This window comes from Panthera onca, chromosome X, assembly GCF_046562875.1.
Source record: "Panthera onca isolate mPanOnc1 chromosome X, mPanOnc1 haplotype 2, whole genome shotgun sequence".
Taxonomy (NCBI): domain Eukaryota; kingdom Metazoa; phylum Chordata; class Mammalia; order Carnivora; family Felidae; genus Panthera; species Panthera onca.
In genome coordinates this window covers 16,271,121-16,288,534 of record NC_138357.1, presented here as the reverse complement: position 1 = coordinate 16,288,534, position 17,414 = coordinate 16,271,121, and the positions used below count along the sequence as shown (strand labels likewise).

The following is a 17,414-nucleotide window of genomic DNA, read 5'->3' as shown; positions in this document are numbered from 1 at the left end:
CCCAAGCAAGCTCCATGCTCAGTGTGGAGCCCGACATGGGGCTCAATCCCACAACCCTGGGATCAGGACCTGAACTGAAACCAAGAGTTGAATGCTCAACCGACTGAGCCACCCAGGCGCCCCTCATTTCTTAATATAATGTATACAGGAATTGCGATGTGATTTAGTATGACATATTTGGGCATAACCATAGGCTAGAAGCACTATTGCCATTTTTAAATTACATAAATTAGCTGTGCCTTAGATGTTGCTGGGAGTTTGGTTTCGCATAAAATCCTTATTGTCATAACTATATATTACTTCATGTTTTTAGGTATTTGTTACCAGCAGTGGAAAATACAATGAACTTGGTTATCCATTTGGTTATTTAAAAGCCAGTACGACTTTAACTTGTGTAAACCTCTTTGTGATGCCGTACAACTACCCAGTTTTACTCCCTCTTTTAGGTAAGTAAAGTATGTGCCACTTTATCATCTTTAAACTCTTTTTTAATGTTTTATTTTATTTTTGAGAGAAGGCGGGAGGGGCAGAGAGAAGGAGACACAGAACTCCGAAGCAGTCTCCAGGCTCCGAGCTGTCAGCACAGAGCCCGACACGGGGCTCGAACTCACGAACCGTGAGATCATGACCTGAGCCGAAGTCGGATGCTTGGCCGACTGAGCCACCCAGGCGCTCCCACGTTATCATCTTTAAAATACAACAGAAATGAAAAATAGGATAATGGCCTAAGCATTTTAAATGTAGTCCAAGAGCGATAGCAGGATATAGAAAAGTTTGAAAACTGCTTTGGAAGGATAGCATTTACACACTGTTTTCTGTTCTGTTCATTTTCTTGCTGTTTTTTTTTTTTTTTTTTCCACATCAGACAGAAGGGACGCTTAGCTCCAATACTGCCGTTCCCCATGCCCCCCTCTGCGCCCCCGGCTTAAAGTGCACTTGGCTTTTTCGTAGACTAATTTGGGACACAAAATTCCATTGATTGGGGTTAATGCTCCAAGAACCTCTCCAGGAAGTAGGCCTTCTGTGCGGGTTTTGGCTCCCACTCATTCCTCCACAAACGAGTCTTAAATGCTCTGGAGGCATCTGTTTCAGGCAAGTTAAGGAAACAGGTACAAGGGTAAATTCTGTAATGACTGTAGTTGTAGAAGCTGCAGTTTCCATGGTACAATTCTACAAGGAACAGCTTCGGCAGCTGTTACTGAGATATCACTGAAAATGTGAGTAGAGATTTTTTTTTTTCTCATTGAAAGAGCCGCATCTGTTGAGAGTAATAGAGTACCACGTGGCATCCTCCTAGCTGTGAATTGCGAACATATTTATTTGGTGGGGTTTTTGCAAAAGGTGTCAACCTTTAAGTTTAACCTAGTCATTAAAAGCATAAGATTTTTAGTGCTGTGAACTCTATTTGTACTAAATGTACTGAAAAAGCAGTTCTTTTAAATGTTGCAGGTTAGGAACGGGCCATGGTAAATGTATTAGCATGGTTGTTTTGTACATAGTCTACTTCACTTCTTAGTCTAATCTAAAAATATCCTCTAAAAGGTGATTGTCATTGGGGCGCCTGGGGGACTGACTCGGTTAAGCTTCTGACCTTGGCTCAGGTCATGATCTCACAGTTTATGGGTTCAAGCCCTGCATCGGGCTCTGTGCTGACAGCTCAGAGCCTGGACCCTGCTCCAGATTCTGTATCTCCCTCTCTTTCGGCCCCTCCCCCACTCCTGCTCTGTCTCTGTCTCTGTCTCTATCAAAATTAAATGAACATTTAAAAAAGTTTGAAAGGTGATTGTCATTGCTATAAAATATAGGTTATGTCTTTGATATTAATAAGGGTACCAATAAAAAGTACCCATATTTTGTGGATTTGTTTAAATTATAAACAAATATAAATTCATACAAGTATAAATATAAGTATAACAAATATAAATTCAAACATGTATAAATTCATAAATAAGTTTATTATTTATTAGTGACTTATTTCCTTAAAAATATTTTTTAAAACCGAGTGTAGTTGATACACAATGGTACGTTAGTTTCAGGCGTACAACATAGTGATTGGCTAAGTCCGTATGTTACACTGTGCTCATCACAAGGGTAGCTACCATCTGTCTCCATACAACGCTATTACAATACCATTGATTACATTCCTTATGCCGTGCCTTTTAGTCCCGTGACTTATTCATTCCATAACTGGAAGCCCGCACCTCCGTCTCCCCTTCACCCATTTTGCCCATCCCCCTCCAGCCCCTCCCCTCTGGCAACCATCGATTTGCTCTCTGTATTTATAGGTCTGATGCTCCTTTTTGTTTGTTCATTTGTTTTGTGTTTTTAGATTCCACATGTGAGCAAAATCACATGGTATTTGTCTTTCTCAGTCTGACTTATTTCACTTGGCAGAAAACTATCCATGTCACAATCTCATCCTTTATGACTTCAGTTTTCACAACTGTAAAGGGAGGGATTAGACTAGATAATTTACACGTAGGCTGTTTTATGGTATTATTTTTCTATTTTTTAAACTTTAATTATTTTTGAGAGAGAAAGACAAAGCGTGAGTGGGGGAGGGGCAGAGAGCGAGAGGGAGACACAGAATCGGAAGCAGGATCCAGGCTCTGAGCTGTCAGCACAGAGCCCCAGGTGGGGCTCAAACCCGTGAACCTCGAGATTATGACCTGAGCCTAAGTCGGATTCTCAACTGACTGAGCCACCCAGACGCCCCTATTTTTCTACTTTTAAGACTATATCTTATTTTGAGATAATTGTAGATTCACATGCAATTGTAAGAAATAATAAGAGAAAACCGGTGCAGTCACTGTGGAAAACAGTATGGAGGGTCTTCAAAAAGTTAAAAATAGAACTACCATATGATCCATAATCACACTACTGGATACATACCCAAAGAATACAAGAACACTAATTCAAAGAGATACATGCCCCTAGATGTTTATAGCAGCATTATTTTTAATACCCAAGATATGGAAACAGCCCAAGTATCCATCGATCAATGAATGGATAAAGAAGATGTAGTATATATACACAATGGAATATTACTGAGCCATAAAAATGAAATCTTGCCATTTGTTGCAACATGGATGGATCTAGAGAGTATAATGCTAAGTGAAGTAAGTCAAAGAAAGACAAATGATTTCACTCACATGTGGAATTTGAGAGACAAGAGAAACGAGCAAAATGAAATAAAAATAGAGAGACCAACCAAGAAACAGACTCTTTTTAAAAATTTTATAGTGTTTATTTATTTTTAATTTTTTTTTTTTCAACGTTTTTTTATTTATTTGTGGGACAGAGAGAGACAGAGCATGAACGGGGGAGGGACAGAGAGAGAGGGAGACACAGAATCGGAAACAGGCTCCAGGCTCCGAGCCATCAGCCCAGAGCCTGACGCAGGGCTCGAACTCACGGACCGTGAGATCGTGACCTGGCTGAAGTCGGACGCTTAACCGACTGCGCCACCCAGGCGCCCCTATTTATTTTTGAGAGAGAAACGGACAGAATGTAAGCAGGGGAGGGGCAGACAGAGAGGGAGACGTAGACTCTGAAGCAGGCTCCAGGCCCTGAGCTGTCGTCACAGAGCTCCATGTGGGGCTCGAACTCACGAATTGCAAGATCATGACCTGAGCCGAAGTCGGACGTTTAACCAACGAGCCACCCAGGCGCCCCTCCCCCCCCAAAACAGACTCTTGGCCATAGAGAACAAACTGACGGTTACCAGAGGGGAGGTGGGTGGGGGATGGGTGAAGTAGGTGATGGGGACTAAGGAGGGCACTTGTGCTGAGCACCGGGTGATGTATGGAAGTGTTGAATCACTGAACTCTACGCCTGAAACTAGTATAACACTGTATGCTAACTAACTGGAATTAAAATAAAAACTTACAATAAAAAAAATAATATTGATAGAGAGATGACACCAAAAGCACAGGCAACAGAAGCAAAAATAAACACATGGGGCTACATCAAACTTAAAAACTTCTGTGCATCAAAGGACATAATCAGCAGAGTGAAAAAGCAAGCTATGGAATGGGGGAAATTCTTCAAATCATGTATCCGGTCATTTTTTGGTGTGTGTGTATGTGAGGGGGGTAGGTTTTCTGTTTTCTGTTATTCAGATTGGGTACTTTCTACTGTTCTCTTTCCCAGTTTACTGATCATTTCCTCTGCCCCCTCCATTCTGCTTTTGAGCTGTTCCATTGAGCTTTTTACTTTGGTTATTGGATTTTTCAGTTCTAAGATTTCCATTTGGTTCTTCTTTACATCTTCTGCTTTTTACTTTCTCTTTCTTTGATGAGGCTTTCAGTTTTTCTCACTTGTTTCAAGCCTGCTTATAATTGCTCGTTGAAACATTTTTTATGATGGCTCCTTTTAAAATCTTAATCGGACATTTTTAATGTGTCTGTCATTTTGGCGTTGGCATCTCTTGATTGTCTTTTGAATTTGAGATCTTTCTGGTTCTTGGTATGATGAGTGATTTTCAGTTGAATCCTGTTCATTTTCAGTATTCTGTTACGAGTCTCTATCTTATTTAAGCCTTCTGGTTTAGCTTCCTGTCACACTCCTGGCAGAGATTGTAGGTACTGACTCTCCTCAGTGCCAGGAGGGGGTAGAAGTCCGGGTTCTCCACTTGGCCTCTGTTGACATTCAAAGGGAGGGGCTCCTTCTTATTGCTGTGGGGGGCGGGAGTTCTGGATCCTCACTAGAACAATACCTTAAGAATTAGGAATTCCTTGTTACTCCTCCCCACGTGGTCTACATGGACACCGCAGGGGTGGGGGTGGCCTTATCACCAGAGGGCAGTGGAAAAGTTCTATAGAACTATTCTGGGCCAAATTTTAGGACCTCATCTTTGGCCTAAGCTCAGCCTGCTTTCCAAAGTATCATATGAAAGTGCGCCTAACTAGAGTAGCTGGTCTCCCATTAGAAACTGAGATGTGCTGCACTTCACAAGACGCTCCTCCCTCTAGGCCTGGCCTTTGGTGGTCTTGCAGGTAGCAGAGGTCAGATGTGGACATGGGATAATGGTTGAGTTGTTCTTCCTTTGTCTAAAACCTGTCGCACCTAAGTTGCCGCATGTTGTGCCCTCTCACTCCCCAGTACTACGTGAGGTCCTGGCACTGTGTTCTTGGTCCCCCGTTAGGCTGTATCACTCTCTTCCCCAAGTGTCAAGTTCCCTTTCTCCGTGAAACGCTTCTGTCCCAAGAGATACACGTGCCTCATTTGTTCCTGGTCCTCCTTACGCTGTGACACGGAGCATCCCACCCTGCCTAGAGTGTCACCATCTCTCGGTAAACATCTCAAACCAGAAACCCCAGAGGCACCTTTGATTCCTTCCCCTTCTCCAACACCACACATCCATCTGAAGGTCAGCCCATCCTTGACTTATTTCTCATTCTGCCATTTGGCTTTAAATATCCATTTTCAGGGACGCCTGGTTGGCTCTGTTGGTAAAGCATCTGACTCTTGATTTCAGCTCAGGTCATGACCTCATGGTCATCGAGCCCTGAGTTGGGCTCTGTGCTGAGCGTGGAGCCTGCTTGAGATTCTCTCTCTCTCTCTCTCTCTCTCTCTGCCCCTTCTCTGCTCTCTCTCTCAAAATAAATAAATAAACATTAAAAAATAAATATCCATTCCCACGCTTTTCTGTAACCTGTGTCTTCCCAGGAGCACAGGGTTTTTCACACCATTTGAGGCTGGAGGTCCTTGTGCCCCCGAACCCCAAACTTGAGTTTCATGTGGAGTTCTGAAATGGACACTCTCAGCATTTCCACCATGACTTCGCTTTCTGGGTTGTGCAGCCCCATAGTGTTAAGAGTATGGACTACAGAGCAAAGCTGCCCTGGTATGGATCTTGGCTCTGCTGTTTGCTTGCTTTGTGATCTTGGATAAGATACATAGCTTCTCTGTGCCTTAGGCATTTCATCTGTAAAATGGGGGGTAATGATAGTGGGGGGTTCCCCAAAGGCATTTAGTTGGGATTAAATAAGTTAATATCTATGTTATCTTCATAGCTCTTGAAGGCACTGCTAGTCCATATTAAGGACATTATATAAAGATATAGGGCTTTTTTGCAGTTTGGTGGACAGGGCATTGAGGAAAAGGGCAAGTTAAGTCACATATACCTCCTAATGCCCAGGAACATCACTGTATTACTGCATAGTTGCATAACTGTCCATTAAGGTCACCCTTGTTTTTTTCCTGTATTAATTCAAGATTTCCATCAGAAGTAGTTAATCGAGGTTTAATTATCGAAGCACTAAAACTTAACCTGGAATGGGTAAGTGAGGCTTAATTGGGTCAATGAGCTATCACAGGAATCATGTCAGTAGGGTGGCAACCAGAACAACACAGTCGGCAAGAAGATTATCTCTCACTAAGGAAATTATTTTTTCTTTTCTTTTTTTAAAAATCTTTTTATTTATTTTTGAGAGAGAGAGCGAGCAGGAGAGGAGCAGAGAGAGAGAAGGTGACACAGAATCTGAAGCAGGCTCCAGGCTCTGAGCTGTCAGCACAAGGCCTGACATGGGGCTCGAACTCACGAACCATGAGATCACGACTTGAGCCGAAGTCGGTCGTGTTAACCAACTGAGCCACCCAGGCGCCCCAGGAAATTATTTTTTTCTATCGAGGGCCAACAACTACAGAAATGAAGACACTTGTTGTAGCTTTGTCTTTTAACTTAAGAACCGGGACTTGTGCAAAAAATAAAATTCAGATTCAGACCAGTTATGATCAGGAGAACAAGAAATGGAGGCCCAGAAAGGGAAGCGATTTCTCAAAGCTTACTCTGCCAAGCGTGTGGCTGAGCCTGGAGCTCAAACCCACATCTTCCCCCCCCCCCTTTTTTTTTTTTTGCTGCCGGAAATGGGGAGAAAGGAATGGAAGAGAAAATGTCAGTAGTCTTTGAGGTGTCAGCAGTTATCACTTCACTTTCCTATCCTCTGGTCTCCTCGTCTTTCAAATGTTGACGACTTGGTTGTTTATGGCGTCTTCGGGGTCCCATTGCGGAGACTCCATGTGAATGGCGACCTCATGCCATGGAAATCATTCACTGAGCTGCGGAGAATGTGACTAAAGGGGTGCTACCCCAATGGCTCTCTACCCTTAATCTAGATTGTGGAACATTCTCTCTCTTCTTTCCCCCCTTTCAAAAACTCCGGCAAGAAATAATTAGACTGAATTAGACTAATTGGTGGAATCATTGCAGTTGGCATTGCTAGAAATGTTAAGAGTATTCTTGACTCTCGTTTCACTATCTAATCTGTTTATATCTAGATGTCTCCCCAGTCTTGTGGTCTTTCAATTTGTCAGTTTCCAAAACTCTGCTTCATTCCCAACAGACTCCACATAAAGACCCAAGTGTAACAGGATATTTCCACAGTCTCTCATTCCTTTCTGTCAAGATATGAATGGTCTTTAAAGGACCTGCATGTTACAATGAGCCAGAAATCTCTTCAGATCTGGTTTTCTTTGTTCTTTCTACCCTGCACCAAAAGAACAAAAGACCTACATTTTATGACTTTGTAAATTCATTTAAATTAGTTTCGGCAGGGGTCAATCATTTATTATAGCAGTAAAAGGAAGAAAATGTGTAGCTGTTTTTCTTAACTAGTAATTCAGAATTTCAAAGAATAGCCCTAATCGTAGAGAAATTATGCACGTGGCGTTGGGATGCTTTTGTCCCTGGAAGTAAAGCATTTGGATTTTTTTTGGATAAGAGCCAATGAAACCTGAAAAAACAAAATCGAAGATGGATTTGAAATATCTTTGGTATTTATAGTAAGCGTGGCAGGCTCCTGTTGATGTGTGGGGCTATTGATTTTGAATTATTATATAAAATATATTTTTTCTTTCCCTCAGAAGGGAATAATGACATATTTTGAAAATTTTCCTGTAGTGTATAGAATGCATTTAGATTATTAAAACAATTAAATTTAAGTGTGAAAAGATAGATCTGCTTACTTAAGGACAGTGTCTTTAGTGGTATTAACACACATGGTATTCAAGAGAATATATTTAGTTGTACAGAGTTTTGAACTACAACCTAACATCTCTACTAGCTTTTGCTAGTGCCATGACCCAATTGGTAACTAGCATTTGACAGACGCAAAGTTTGAAAATGAAAGAAATGAAGAAGGCGGGGCAGGGAGGGACTATACAAAGTATAGACTTATTAAAGAGGATCCAAAGCATAATTTGGAGTTTGCGGTCTCTGCCTGAAAGTTAGAGGCTTTGCTTTTGTTCTCATATACTTTGTAAAGCTTCTTACCTTGACCTTTCAGCCAAAAGTGTAACACTCACTGTTTACTTCTCTATTCATTACTGAGATATAACTGACATGTAACATTATATTAGTTTCCCATGTACAACATAATGATTCAATATTTGTATACCTATTGTGAAAAGAACACTGAGAACACTGGTTAGCATCCATCACCACACAGAGTCACAAATTTCTTGTGATGAGAACTTTGAAGATCTACTCACTGAGCAACTTTCAAATATGCACAGTATTATTAACTATAGTCGCCAGGACTTTATTTTGTAAGTGGAAGTTTGTATCATTTGACCACTTTCAGCCATTTCGCCTGACCCCTTCTCCCCACCTGGCCTCTGGCAACCACCAATCTGTTCTCTGTGAGTTTAATTTTGTTGTTGTTGCTTTAACAGCCTTTATTTATTTATTTATTTATTTATTTAGAGAGCCAGGGGGAGGTGGCCGAGAGAGAGGGAGACAGAGAATTGGGCAGGCTCCGTGCTGAGCCCCAGGCGGGACTTGAACTCATGTGAGATTATGACCTGAGCCGAAACCAAGAGTCAGACCCTTAACAACCTGAGCCACCCAGGCGCACCTTAACAGCCTCCATTTATCAACCAATGTCCGTGGATTCCCCCTCAGTGCACATAACTACAGTAGTGTTACCAGCATGTAGGAGGTCAGAAAAATATTTCCTGTGGCTCAGAGGTGGTGCTTTAATACTAGATTTTATGTAGCTTCACACATGGAAGAGGCGTAAGTAACTTGAGAATTTGTTTTATTTACTAGAAAAATGCTATATATAATGTTGGCAAAGAGCACCCAAAAAAAGACAATCAAATAAGTTCCAAAGAAAGGTTCGTCTAATGTAATGTTTTAATTACACTGAGATTTCTAGGAAATGCTATAATGGGTGTGCTTGATTTAGATCTTGGAATTTAGGACTGGAATAACGTAATATTTTGTTTGGTTTTCTCTTGCAGATGACTTGTTTAAAGTTCACAAGCTTAAGCCAAATCTGAAGTGGCGACAGGCTTTTGACAGCTACTTAAAAACTCTGCCTCCATACTACTTATTAGTATGTATTTCTGCGTATATGTGCATTAACTGTATCAGTGATGATTCTTGTTGCAAGAAATGTCAGTGAGCCAAAAACTTGACCCCCGAAATGAGACAGATTTTTTAATTTCTAAATATCTATATCGCCACCGTCTTCGCGAATTATGCGTAAGACCTTGGAGATGTCATGTTGGCACAAAAGAGAATTGCTTATTTTATTTCCTTTAACTGCCATGGTTATTTTTATAAAAACACATCTCTGTTTCTCTGAGCAAAAGCAACCTTGTGAAATTGGAATTTTGGAATTTGCGAAAAATATGTCTGGATTCATGTATGAATGTCAACTTCCCTTTTTAACTCTAGAAATTTTCAATGTGGGGTTTCCCTCTGAAAGAAGAAATTCTGGAAGGCGGCATATGTGCCAATTGCCTGTCAAATGTGTTCTAGACACAGCAGGAAGCGGGGCTGCTGGTTGGGGGAGGGGAATCCAAAAAGAATCAAAAGTTACTTGGCCTCATTTGGGTGTTTACAACTTGAGAAAAATCTTCGTGATGCTTTTGAACTGGTCATGTAATCGAAATCAAGATTACCAAAATCGTTTCAGAGGCGGATGTAGCAAACCTTAAGCCAAGTTTCTAGAGGTGAAAAGGCAGAATCTTAAATGGTACTGTTGGTGTCACTGGAAGGAGAAATTGGGGTGCGTTAGTATTTACCATGGCAGGAATGGGGTGCACGATAAAATGCAATATGAAATGACTTTATGACTTGGGAATTAAGACTGAAAGCAATTTACCTGTTTGAATATGCTGTTTCTTGATCTTCTTATCCCACTCTCTTCTGATTTATTTATTTATTTATTTATTTATTTACTTTTTATTTTTTACTTTCTGCTCCTTACTCCTCTGCTATTTTCATTGCCACTTTTTAATGTTCCATGTTTGGTTTTATGTGCAGCACCTTGACTTCTAAGAAATGAATCATGTCCCTTTGCCCCTTATAACTGAACTTTGAGTATTTTAAGATTTATTCTATTCTTACTGTTGTGTATTTTGTTTCCTTATAGCCATTAAAGAAAGCACTAAGGATGATGGGAGCTCCAAATCTGATATCAGATAATTTAGATTGTGGACTTAGTTACAGTGTTATCTCTTACCTTAAAAAACTCAGCCAACAGGTAGTATTGGTAAAAACAAACAAACAAAAATCCTTTGCCCTCAGAAGTGCATTTCCTTATTCTTTAGTGTAATTGTCATTTTTCAAATTAAATGTGTATATATCTCTCCACTTTATGGATTAGTGATAATGTGATTCTCTATGGCTTCTAGCTTCACCATTAAGCTGCAGCTAAGGGTCTGTCAGTGTCATTGGATGCTGTGCCGTTTCTCCTTCTGCTTGCCAGTTTGTGCTACCCACGAGCTGGTTGACATCTTGTGGCCTAAGAGGGGCAGAGGCTTAAGAAAATGATCTCATGGGTCACATGTTGTCTATCCTCAACCTAGTTTCTCCTCCAATCACACTGGGCTAGCGCATCCCCCTTCTTTAGGTCGGCACACTGAGGCATGGTGTGCCTCAACGTCTGGCCTGAAATTAGTTCTTAGGCAATAAACGTATGCACACGCTCTTTCTTGGCGAGGGGGAGATGAGACCAGTGTTCCTCACGCTGGAGGGTGATAGGCCCCTTGGGGACCCGAAGAGTGGAGTTCAACCTCCTCTCTTCTTGCCCTCCATCCGTTCCTTTATACCCCCACCTCATTTACCATTATTCACCTTGTCCCTTGCCTGCCCCTCTATTAGTACCTCATCCTCCACTCACCCCTACTTACCATACTTCTCACCTCTACCTAGCCCATTCTTGCAGGATGGAAGAGTTTCAGAGCTACTGAGGTAGAGCGTTACTGCCATACGAATGTGTTACGTTCTATGACAAATTAATGCAGCCTTTTTACTTTCTTCTTATGCACAAGGGTGCTCCCAGGTAGGGGGCAGTGGTAGCGTCTGCAGTGGCAGTCAGGCTTTAAGTCACATATGTCTGGAAGTTGGGCCTTTAGAAGACAGACAGCCGTAAGCAAAAGAGTGTCAGATTTCACTAAAGAACCAAAATGACTCCGCAGTTGGGGGACGCTGACACACCTTGCTAGGATCCGGCACAAACAGAAGTATGGTCTGGAGTTTACCAGCTCCTGCCGGTCCAGTGTGCTCATAAATGCAAAAGAAAGCACAGGCAGACCTAGATTTCTGGTCCACCGAGCGTCCCCGTGACCCCCTTTCCTCTCCGCCAATAGATTTTTGTTGTTGTTGTGAATGTTTTGTTTTGGTTATTTATTGATTGATTGACCTATTGATTTACATATATTTTTTTATTTGATGTCTACCTTAGGCCTTTAAGGCTGTGTCAGCAGGGTATGGCCACCAGGAAGAATAGTGAGCAGAGTTGAGTCGTGCAAGTTCTGGGACCTTCTGGAACACGTTGCTTGTGTAGTTTTCTGAATGAGATTTCGGGACCATTTCTGGAAACAGACCCTTCATTTGCTCTTATCCCTTATTTCATGACTTAATTTTGTGCCAAAGATAAGAAACATACTTAATTCCAATCATAGTGAGAATTAATGAATCTCTCCGACCTAACCGTAAGAAATGAAAAATCCTTTTGGGCTTACTGGGCACTGGTGGAATCCCTTCTTTTAAAGAAAAAAATTATTACTAATTTGTAATCACTCTAATCACTAATTTAATTACTAATTTAATAACAACTATGTCACCAGTGTTCCTTGAACCATGTATGTGGATCACCAGATATGCCCAATATATTGCTACAAGTCACCATCAGGCACTATTTATCAATGCGGTTTAATAGCGTCCATTAGGATTTTTTTGTAAGTTAGCTAGAAACTTACTGAGCAGATATTACAAATCATTTGCGTGGTAACGTTTGTTAAATTTAAGCATTACTTTTTTGGGGGGTGGTCCGATATTAGAAACAAACAGCTGAATTATTTCCAGATGTAATGCCAATCTGTGTAATCTGAATTTTAGCCCTAGTTTACATTTATAAATACAGAGTCTTAAACCTTTATGTCTGGGTCTGAAATAAATATATTGACTTAGACTAGATTTTACAGCAACAAAATGTGATTTTAAATGTCTATGAATGTAATTCTTATCCATGGTTTCCATTCTCTCCATGATCCAATCATAATTTTGCCATTAGACAAGAGAAAAAATGTAGTAAGTTATTTTTCTCACCCCCACCTCCCTGTTTGCTGTGATAGTGCAGAGAAGCACAGGGAAATGTTTAATTACCCATTTTTCTGTGATTTACAATTGAAAAGTGTTCTGTGGGGTTCTTAAAGTGTTCCCTTTCTTAAGTAGTAAAAACAACAGTGATAATATAGATCTTTTCATAACATACTATGTACTTTCATTTTAGACCAAACTAGAGTCAGAACGGATACTAGCGTCCGTGGGGAAGAAACCTCCCCAGGAAATTGGAATCAAAGTGAAAAATCATTCTGGAGGTGGCGTGTCCTTTACCCACAGTAAAAATTTTAGAAAACTATTGAAAGAAATCATAGGGGAAAGTGCACCAAGACTAACAGAATTGAATACCAAAGAATTTGCTGGCTTCCAAGTAGGGCTCTTAAACAAGGTAAATTGTGGACATAAATACTTTGTATTTGTTTGAGCTTGTCTGATGCATTTATGCCATAGTATTTTAGTTTTGAAATAATTACGATCCTGTTTTGGACTTCATACTTATCAACGGTTTAGTTTAGGAATTGCCCTGCCCACAGACGCCAATATGGAATTAAATGTGCAAGATATGTTTGGGGGTAATGTCTGTGAAGGATAAAGGGGAGAGAGAACAGGAGTTGGCGGGGGAATCTTCAGGCCACACGGCTGATTTAGCACCTGTGAGAGGAAGGGACAAGGAAGAGAATTGGGTGTGAAGGGTCTCAGGCAGGAGTGCAGCTTCGAGAAAGTCTTGGCCAGCCCAGCAGGGACCTCTAACACCAAGACTTCCCATAGAGGAGGTCCACATTGGGCAGAGGTGGCCAGGCCAGTTGACACACTTGGGAAAGGATATTCTCAGTGGTTTGAGCATGTTGTGGGTATATTAGAATTTGGAACAAGGCCAGCAAAGGCGAGGTTTCCACTGGCAAAATTCTATGGTAGTTATTGTATTGAATATCCCTCTCTTCACTACGATTTTACATACACTGCAGCATTAAGAATTACATTTCTATATTAAAAGCGTCAGGAGTAACTGAAATTATTTGTTCCATTTCAAACAGGATTTGAAACCTCAGACATATAGAAATGCTTATGATATTCCACGTAGAGGTCTTTTAGACCAGTTAACCAGAATGAGATCCAATCTGCTGAAAACACACAAGTTTATTGTTGGACAAGATGAAGGTAAATGAACAAAGAAGTATTTTTTGTTGATTAGGAAAATATCAAGCCTGACTTACGTGAAAGTGCTTATTGCATAACGGGTAGGTTATTTTGTAATACTTTCAGGCTTAGAATGCTCATTTTCACCTGTTCTCAGGTTTTAGGGCAGGTGTGCATTAATTGGCTCACTGAGAGTGAGCATTTTTTAAAGTTTTTATTTGAATTCCAGTACAGTTAACATACGGTGTCATATTAGTTTCAGGTGTATAATATAGTGATTCAACACTTGCCTACCTCACCCGGTGCTCCTCGCGACAAGTGCCCTCCTTCATCCCCATCACCTGTTTCACCCATTCCCCCCACCCACCTCCCCTCCGGTAACTATTGGTTTGTCCTCTATGATTAAGAGTCTGTTTCTTGGTATATCTCTCTCAAGGGTGAGCATTTTGATAGCCACTCCAGGTTTAGTGAACTGGAAAGTGGCGGGACCTAGGTCTGTCAGATTTTGGAAATGGCACAACCCAGCCTGTCGTGATGAATTCAGTCCGGAATTCCTCATTTACATGAAAATTATGAAGCTGGTAGTGTGTAGGACAGTTGGTGATGGTGTACAATTCCCCTTTACTCCATTGTGTTCATTTGAAACAGGGTCATTTGTCCATTAAAAGGAGTTAAATCTTAGCCTGGCCGACCTCCTAAAATTATATACCAAGTTCTGTGGAGAGGAGGGAAGCTTCTCTAGGAAGGGAGCCTATAGATTTAGTCACATTCCCCAAGAACGGAAGACCTACTAACCAAGGTCTCTGGATGATAAGAGAGAACCATGGAGGCCAGGCTCTTTGAAATGCAGCACAAATATGGTGTTTCAGGCTGGGTGGTAGCATACAGGATGTCAGCCCATTTTCAAACCTGGTTTGAGGCCTAAGGGCGTTGTACTTGGCCTAGTGATTTGAGCTTGTAGGGAGTAGTGATGGTACCCTGAGTAGTGAGTGGGATGAAGAGAGATAATTTTAGATCTTGGAATTTGAGATGTTTTTAAATGTTTATATTTATTTTTGAGAGAGAGAAAGCGCACGCACGAGCAGGGGAGGAGCAGAGAGAGAGGGAGACACAGAATCAGAAGCGGGCTCCAGGCTCCGAGCTGTCCGCACAGAGCCCGACGCAGGGCTCCAACCCATGAACCGTGAGATCATGACCTGAGCTGAAGTCAGATGCTTAACCCACTGAGCCACCCAGGTGCCCCCAAAAGTTGAGATTTTAGACTATTGGATGCCAAGGTACACGTTGCCAAACCAGACTATGATCGTGCCCTCTTAAAGTTTTATTTATTCATTTATTTATTTAGCACACATGCACACATGTGAGCAGGGGTGGGGCAGATAGAGAGGGAGAGAGAATCCCAAGCAGGCCCCATGCTGTCAGCGCAGAGCCTGACACGGGGCTCGATCCCACAAACCGTGAGATCGTGACCTGAGCCGAAATCAAGAATAGGATGCTCAACCTACTGAGCCCCTGATCGTGTCCCCTTGTCCTCATGATGCATACACTGCAGCTGTGTACCATTTGTTTCTTTGCCGGTGATTTTACAGATTCCCTTCATAGTGTTCCGGTCGCACAAATGGGTAACTATCAGGAATATCTAAAGACACTGGCTTCTCCGCTTCGAGAGATTGATCCAGATCAACCAAAAAGACTACATACTTTTGGCAATCCATTCAAACAAGATAAGAAGGTAAGATACCTATTTCTAAGTCTGCTCAAGTTGTGATAGTCTTGCTATAATTCCTTTCTTCTGGGCAAGGTGAATATAAATCAGAGGTTCTCTGTTGGTTGACAAGATAAAATAGGACTCCAGGGCTCTCCGTAAATGGAAAGTGGGAGCCTCCTGATACAAAGGTGTGTTGTTTGAAGAAAAGAATAAGTGACATTTACTGAGTACCTAGTAGGAGTTGGTGTTTTACGCGATCACATTTAATGGCCACAACGGTTCTGCAGATGAGTGTTACCACGTGTCCTCTCATAAGAAGAAATCAAGGCTCACAGTGGTCAAGTGGTGTGCTCTGAGTAGCACAGCTGAGAAGAGCCAGGATTTGAACCCACATCTTTCCAGCTCCAGAGTCTGTATTCATTCCCACCTCTGCACACTAATTCCTTTAATATTGAGATCACCAGTTATTTCCTGTTTCCATTACTCAGATCTCTAGTGCTCTAGCCAGATGGTGATGAAGTGTTCATCTTGAAATAGGAAGTACTACCTGATGCTGCTTTCTTTGGATTGTCCTAGTAGAGATCTAAATGTGAGGTGTGTGTGTGTGTGTGTGTGTGAGAGAGAGAGAGAGAGAGAGAGAGAGAGATACCGACTTGACCATCTAAGGATGAAGACAAATGGGGATTCTGTTTGCACACATGGAGAAGACTATTGGTGTTAAGCTGCAGACCATATAATAATCTGTCTGGTAACAAAACTAGACTGAGAGATATTCCACTTCACCCCAATCCTCAATTAATTGGACTTTTTCTTAATTTTTCTGTGCCTTGGGCTCCTCATTTGAATCCCTGGGGATAATGATTACACTTACCAGAGTCCTGTGCAGTATTGAGTTAGTGCATGTACCCATTTCAAACATGACCTACATGCAGTAAATGCTCAGGGTGTATGGTTTCCCCTTTCTGTACCGTGTTGCTTTGGAAAATGCCTTGGAAGCGTCATTTATCATGATTTTATGAAAATGTTTTCATATTCTCAGGTTATCCTTGGATGGGAACAGCTTTTAGCTAACCCTCTGCACTGATGGCTGTCATCCTTTACCTACCCCCAAGAATGAAAAACCCCCAAGGTGGACATATTTGAACCTCCGTGAGGTTGCTGTTGGGGCAGTGACATTTTCTGTCAACCTGCTCTCTACCGTCCACATGCAGCGTTCTGTACAGTGATAGTCAATATTTCTTAATGATGCATTTAAAGCACAAAAGCACACAAAAGGGAATTGGTTCACTTGCCAAGGGTCGCTTCCGAATGGTCTGTACTTCCTCCGAAAAGTAACCTCTTCGGTTGATGCGAGTTGCTCATTTCTCAAGCTTTCTGGTTAATCATGATTGTATTGTGTTTGACCTTGGCAACACGTTATCTTTTCATTTCCTCCTTGTTCCACCGAGACTAGGTCAAGATGGGACTGGAGTAGCACTTTCTGAGAACAGGGTCTAGGTGGGGCACGGTAAATCTCTGGCCCGTGATGAAGACGTGTGTTGGTAACAGGATGTATGGTTTTGAGTGTGCGCGTGCCGCGTGCGGGCACTGTGCTCTTTAATGGAGAGTGTTCATTGGTGTTTTCTAGGGAATGATGATTGATGAAGCAGATGAATTCGTGGCAGGGCCACAGAACAAAGTGAAGCGCCCCGGAGAACCCAACAGTCCTCTGTCATCTAAGAGAAGGCGGAGTATGTCCCTGCTGTTGGCGAAACCACAAACACCACCCACTGTAACTAACCATGTGGGCGGAAAGGGACCACCCTCAGCCTCGTGGTTCCCATCTTATCCAAACCTCATAAAACCCACCCTTGTACATACAGGTATAGAGTAGTGGTTGTGATTTCCTTATGGCTCCTAGAAGACTAACACTAAACAGCCTTATTTTCCTTTGTGTTCATTTCCTTTGTATCCGCTTTTTGTTCGTTAAGTAAACCATTATTAAATCAT

The 17,414-nt window shown here is 41.7% G+C and overlaps 1 protein-coding gene across 9 annotated transcripts in view; it reads left to right on the top strand.

Annotated features, from left to right (window-relative positions):
- Positions 1–17,414, top strand: part of LOC145713935 (integrator complex subunit 6-like) — a 56,286-nt gene that overhangs the window by 33,241 nt on the left and 5,631 nt on the right. For 6 of the 9 annotated variants that reach the window (XM_081792803.1, XM_081792810.1, XM_081792806.1 and 3 more), the window contains 7 exons: positions 314–446; positions 9,247–9,341; positions 10,386–10,496; positions 12,750–12,968; positions 13,615–13,738; positions 15,307–15,449; positions 17,053–17,287. In XM_081792803.1, the coding sequence (XP_081648929.1) occupies positions 314–446; positions 9,247–9,341; positions 10,386–10,496; positions 12,750–12,968; positions 13,615–13,738; positions 15,307–15,449; positions 17,053–17,287 (1,060 nt within the window). The remainder of the gene's footprint in view (positions 1–313; positions 447–9,246; positions 9,342–10,385; positions 10,497–12,749; positions 12,969–13,614; positions 13,739–15,306; positions 15,450–17,052; positions 17,288–17,414) is intronic. The other 3 variants (XM_081792805.1, XM_081792808.1, XM_081792804.1) reach the window with 3 other exon arrangements.